The 6,329-nt window shown below is 33.9% G+C and overlaps 2 protein-coding genes across 2 annotated transcripts; both read left to right on the top strand.

Moving 5' to 3' along the window:
• The first annotated feature begins 247 nt into the window (after positions 1 to 247).
• LOC141486201 (uncharacterized) lies at positions 248 to 2,099 on the top strand. The gene is made up of 3 exons (XM_074183930.1): positions 248 to 1,046; positions 1,103 to 1,327; positions 1,385 to 2,099. Exons 2-3 carry the CDS (start codon positions 1,105 to 1,107, stop codon positions 1,564 to 1,566), a joined length of 405 nt encoding a protein of 134 aa, XP_074040031.1. The 5' UTR covers positions 248 to 1,046; positions 1,103 to 1,104; the 3' UTR covers positions 1,567 to 2,099.
• A 199-nt stretch (positions 2,100 to 2,298) lies between these two features.
• On the top strand, positions 2,299 to 6,329 carry LOC141486200 (uncharacterized). Its single transcript, XM_074183929.1, has 3 exons — positions 2,299 to 4,045; positions 4,101 to 4,539; positions 4,948 to 6,329. Exons 2-3 carry the CDS (start codon positions 4,433 to 4,435, stop codon positions 5,273 to 5,275), a joined length of 435 nt encoding a protein of 144 aa, XP_074040030.1. The 5' UTR covers positions 2,299 to 4,045; positions 4,101 to 4,432; the 3' UTR covers positions 5,276 to 6,329.

The following is a 6,329-nucleotide window of genomic DNA, read 5'->3' as shown; positions in this document are numbered from 1 at the left end:
GGGCAACTATCTACTGATTCGTAAGAAAGAACGTTATTTATAATTTCAAATACTTTCCGACTTCTTTTTGCTTTAAAAATAAATTGGAAAATAAAATATTGAGAAGATCAAAAAGCTTGCTGTATTCATGAAACGGCTTTTTTCAAGATATTCTACATCATGGCATTTTTTGATAAGATTTCAACCAAATTATATTGTTTTTGAAACGGAAAAAAGATATGATTCCTAAAATGTTCGTCACAAACAGAGAGAGAGGCATCAGTGATAGAACTGATGGAATTTACTGTTGAATTTCAGAACTCGCTTTAGGCATCTATTTTTGGTTGCCCACTTATTTAGTATTTAATGGTTGGTATTATTGAAATTTTGATCACGGGACATGAAATTGATAAGTTTATGAATAGATGTCGCCACCTCTATTTTTGTTTCAAGTTCAATAATTTTCAAAATATTAGTTCATTTAGTATTAATCATAATAATAATGCATAAATAAACGAACAAAAATTAAAATCTGTCAAAATTATAGAAATTTTAGATGGCGACATCTATCCTTCATCTCACTTATTATATGTCATGGGACTTTCTCCCAAATCCCTGACTACCTTCCTGATTCCTAAACCACAATGGGATGCTATATTTGAAAGAGTATTATGTTAAAATTTTAAAGTGTATACTGAACTTTTTCTGGAACTATGAAATAAACCTATTTATGTTTCGTTTAGTGATAGTAACAATGATATTTAAAATTCGATACCACCTGATCTGATATTGTAGCAGTTAATTTCAACTTCTGTGTTGACGGAGTTTAGCTGGAGGTGTTAATTAACCTTCCAGTAGTCGCGTACCTGTCTACGAGACCGGGTTTTGAGCTATTTGAGCAATTCGAGGGAGATGGTGAGAGAACCGGCGCATCTTTCGCAGTAGCTGTAGCGAACGGAAGGAACAGTATAAGTTTGATCGTTGTGGAGTTTGTGTATCGGACTACAAAAATTAAACCGCTGTCCCAGTCCGGCGCGACCACTCGCGTGACAATTTTTACGGGTGAAGTAAGTAACTCAAATCTTTATTTTTTTTTATTCATTTCATTGTTTCACTTTTTTAGCCATGGCCTCTCATGAAAAAGAACAGGAACGTTTGCAACGGTTATTGGAGGAAACATTATCAGAGGATTTGGAAACTAATGATGCTGAAGTCCCATTCGATGAATCTGACATAGATGAATCCGATCACGAGGAAGTCACTGAACATAGTAGTGACTCCGAACAAGATATTGACAATGCTGATGAAAATAATGATAACTACCAGATGACAGCTCCATCTTTTATAGGTAACAAAAATTAACTATATTTTTTTTTCATCTTACGTTTGGTACTTTTTGTTACAGCTAAAGACAACACTTATTGGAAAAAACATAAACCTCCAAGGACAGCAATTAGAACACGACAAGAAAATATTATAAAACGTCTACCTGGCCCCACACAAACAACAAGGCTTTCAAAGCGACCCTTAGAAATATGGAACCACTTTTTCACTGACAACCACAACCAAACTCCATTCAAGGACTGATGTAGATCTCTTTCTCCTGGGACATACAGTTCGAGGACATTCACGTAAAATAAATGGTTCCGACAGTTCCGGAGAGCGCGTTGGATTATTTCACCCAGTAGCCACTCCCCAAGACCGTGGGGTAAGTGATTACTCGGTCCGTGAATCATGTGCCCTAAGCAAGCGCAGCGCAGTGAACCAAGGATGACCATTCCGGCTAAGATTTCTGCTCGTGATTAGCCAGTATCGTTTTCAGATTCGAGAGCAGTGGGCCCATCATTTCACCAAGGATTCCTATGATTAGAACCACCTTATTGACAAGAGACGATGTTATGAAATTATGCTAATATTTGGACCCCTCCTCAGGTCAAGTGAGTTCTGAAGCTTTACCATTTATTAGAAGACGAGCCCTAGGAAAGTAACGGACGACTTTCGATGAATTTCTGTGAAAATAATCTTTTTTGCTCAAAATAAACATGTTTCCGAATCGTTCAAGCTTTAATGATCAATTCCACATACAATTATTGATTACAGTTAGAATTCAGAGTAGAAATACTGATACAAAAAAGTTTGCGTTGTGTTGTTGTGAATAGTTTCATTTCAACACATTCAGTATTTCTTATATTTTTCAAAACTGAATAAAATTAATTGATTTTGACTAGAGATGAAAAGTATCTAAAATGTTTTTCTGTTAATCATACAACATAAAGGCAATATTATTATGATCAACAATGGAAAATTATATTCTTTTCAGATATTCCATCATGCAATCGACTACTCGCGCTGTTGAAATAATGAGAATGGTCTCCTTACTGAACAGAGAAAATATGTTTGAATCTGAAAACGTTCAAACTGTGGAACTCGATTTTTCGAATCAGGCAGTAGATAAAGAGAGAGCTGAAGTGGGTTTGGAAATTCAAACGCAAAATACTAATTCTCAAGGAAGTAATATTTACGAAGCGTTCAATGAATCAGGAAATCCCTCTAAAATGACTATAAGAAAAGTACATCCTTCAACTTACTATGTCTCACCAATCAACAGCGGTGAAAGTGACGTTGATGATTCTGACAGAGACCCCCATTTTGAAGCCAGTACTAGCTCTAGCAGTTCCTCTGATATTATTGATGAAAATGAGGTTGATACTCAGATACAGTAGATGATGGTATTTCCATCATAAATACAGAATCAATAATCACTGATGATGATAAAAATAATCACAATTCGTTACAGAACATAACATGGAATGAAGACAAAGAAAATCAGGAAAATGAAACGAATATGCAAGTTAATGAAGAAAACCGTCAGATCGTGCCCGCTGATATTGAAAATATAAGCAATCCCAAGCGAGGAAGGAAACGACAAAGAAAACCGGAAAATTGGATAACGAAAAAAACTACATTGTTGAGGAATTCAGGAAAACCTCACACATCGTTATCAAAATCAAAAAAACTAATTCCACAGAGAAAAATGCGACCTCCTTGTACCGATAAATGCAGATTGAGATGCGCCACAAAAATTGACGAAGAAAAAAGAACACGAATCTTCAACAACTATTGGGCACTGGGGGACTTACAGAGACAAAGAGAGTTTATTATTTCCCATACGGATGAAATAAAACCTTTATTACTTATGACAAGATTCATACAAAATTCCAAAAGAAATAAGAAAGGCAAAAATCAGGGAAGAGATACATTTCATGAAGAGTTCAGAAGCTTTGCCCTAACACTGCAGTTTTATTCCAGTAAAGCTTACAATTATGTACGTAAGACATTCAATTTGGCTTTGCCAGCACCCAGCACAATCAGGTCTTGGTTCAGCAATGTGAACTGTGAACCTGGATATTCAGAATGTTCATTTATATCACTACGAAAAATTGTAGCAGATAATAAAAGTCAGAATAAGGACACTATTTGTTCCTTGATTCTAGATGAGATGGCCATAAAAGAACAGGTAGATTTTATTGGAAAAAAACCATGGGGATATGAAGATATTGGAACAGGGGTTCAAGACGATGACCTAAAATGTGCCACTGAAGCTCTTGTATTATTGGTGGTATCAGTTAATTCGACCTGGAAGCTTCCTATTGCTTATTTTTTAATCAATTCTCTAACGGGAGAGGAAAAAGCAAACATTGTAAAACAAGCTATGATGAAACTGGAAGAGACGGGTACAAATAACATCACTCACCTACGATGGACCTAGTGCTCACTTCACAATGGCCACAAAATTAGGAGCAAATGTGACAAATATTCATAAATTGAAAACTTTTTCCCCCATCCCGTTGACAAAAGAAATGTTTATATCATATTTGATGCTTGTCATATGATAAAACTCCTACGAAATAATTGGTGTGCCTGTGAAGTATTTGTAGATAGCAAAGGTAGAGAAGTGGACTATGGACTTATCAGAAAACTTCATAATATTCAAGAAAGTGATTTATGCACAATGGGTACCAAATTAGGAAGGCGACATATAGAGTGGCAACAACAAAAGATGAAAGTGAGTTTATTTATTTGTAAGTATCTTATTTCAAATAAAATACATGTATTTTCAGGTTAATTTAGCAGCACAAACTATCAGCAATAGCAATGCAGATGCTTTGGAGTTTCTGATGAATGACATATGGCATCCTGATTTTCAGCATGCTGCAGGTACAATAGAATTCATCAGAATTTTTGATAGAGCATTCAACATATGTAATTCCGGAAATCCTTGGGCACAAGGTAGTAAAGCACCTCTTCGAGAGACGAATGCTGAATATTGGATGTTTATTTTAAATGAATCCATAGAATATACGAAAACGTTGAAAACTAAGCAAGGAAAATACCTTTACTTGACAAAGAAAAAACCCCATTCAAGGGTTTCTGCATAACAATTACTTCTCTAATGGGGTTATTTGAAGATTATGTAAAAAAGAAGAATTCCCCCTTACAGTATTTGTTGACTTATGAGTTCAGTCAAGATCACATTGAATTATTCTTCTGTTGTGTGAGGTAATATGGAAACTAAAATATTTTATTGAATTTTGTCCCTGACTATTGTATGAAATATAATAAATGTGTTTCATCGAGTATTACAGTATCCATTAATCACAAGTGAATAATGAAATCATTATCCACTAGTGAATAGTGGATATCATAATACTTGAAGAAGCACATGCATTATGAATATTTTATACGATGGTCATGGACAAATTACAGTATTCTACTCGCGTATAATGACTATCATTCTCTCGGTGATTTAGGCCACTCGCCTACGGCTCGTGGCCGTAAACTTCACCCATGAATAATAGCCATCATTATACGCTCATTGAATAATATACTATCATGAAGGTTTTTTCTTTGTTCATTTCGAAGAGATCTTAATATCAATACATTCTGAACAATTTTTATAATTTTCAGGCCTAAGAATGGGTGGAATAACAATCCAACTGCCTATGAATTTTACTCAACATATAAAAGGTTGGCTTTGCGGCATGATATAAAAGCTGTAAATGGAAATTGTATTTCGGATGAAACATCTATTTTGACAACAGCATCTAGCAACATGAAGGAAATTGAAGCAGAAATAACAACAGACGAAATTTCTATAATCAAAGAATATAACTTAGATGTTTCCGATATGACTGTTATAATTGACGGCAGCACTGAATATGTCTTTGCCTACTCTTACTATGTTAAGTGCAAATGTTGTGACATATATATCTGGTTTTGTAGCGAAAAAAATTAAGGTTGTTATCAAATGTCCTGAATGTATAACAGAGGTGCTGCTAAATCGCAAAAATCGGGGGGTCTCATTAAACCATCTCCAGATCTAGTGAAAATTTGTCTATTTTTTGAAAAAAAAACTGCGATTTTTTTTGCAAATTAATGACAACCAGTTGCCAAGAGAGTCTGATTTCTTTGATATTTTCATAAATCAAATCTGCTCCGAATTATATAAACACATATTATTTATAAATCTGGACAATCATACTTTTGACAATCCTATATTGAATAGCCATAAGTTGAGATTGATAAAAACAGCTGTCCAAATTTATGTTAACATCAGGTTTCATGTTATTGGTAAAAAGCAAAATGAAAAGTTGAAAGGTACAATTCTCAGGAAAAAATTGAGTAGGATGGTAATATTATCTCACCAATAAGCGACAGTAATGTGTATTTCACATTAGGAATTAACAAGTATTATTTTAACATCATTTAGATTTTCATAATTTGTATATTATTTCTTCATTACATTGATTTCTGTCTTCATAATTTGGGAGAAAAGGAGTGATTAATGTATCCTGCTTGAGAAAGCTATTTCATAAAGAAACAAGTGTCGCGGTGTTGTAAACCTATTTGTAGTGAGTATTGTACAATAAACTAGAATTTTGTATTGAATATGGATTTTCATTGGGGAGAATCATTTAAATTGTCATACTCTGTCACATTTATCTGGTAGAATATTGTAAAATTTTTGTATACTGTCTAATTTCATTTATTTTTTTGGACTTGATGTCCTGATAAAGTGCATGCATATAAATGCTGTTGTTAAGTTGTCTAACGTTTTAAAATATCCCATATTTCCTGTTTTATGAAATAAAAAGATGTTTTTTCTTCAATCGTATTTCTGGTATATTTTTCTGTTAATGACCTGAAAGTATAGTGTATTCAAGGCACAAATTTCCTTATACTCCTTAATATAATTCAAACATTTTCCAAAGTTTCCTAAAATCAGAAGAGGTGTGCAAGGTATTACAAAATCATCTGTGAGTAGTCTGAATGCGTATTATTGGAGTCAG

The sequence above is a fragment of the Leptinotarsa decemlineata genome, unplaced genomic scaffold (assembly GCF_025532065.1).
Source record: "Leptinotarsa decemlineata unplaced genomic scaffold, Ldec_3_MD MMD2_tig00026347_RagTag_RagTag, whole genome shotgun sequence".
Lineage (NCBI taxonomy): Eukaryota > Metazoa > Arthropoda > Insecta > Coleoptera > Chrysomelidae > Leptinotarsa > Leptinotarsa decemlineata.
This window is presented reverse-complemented; position numbering and strand designations above follow the sequence as displayed.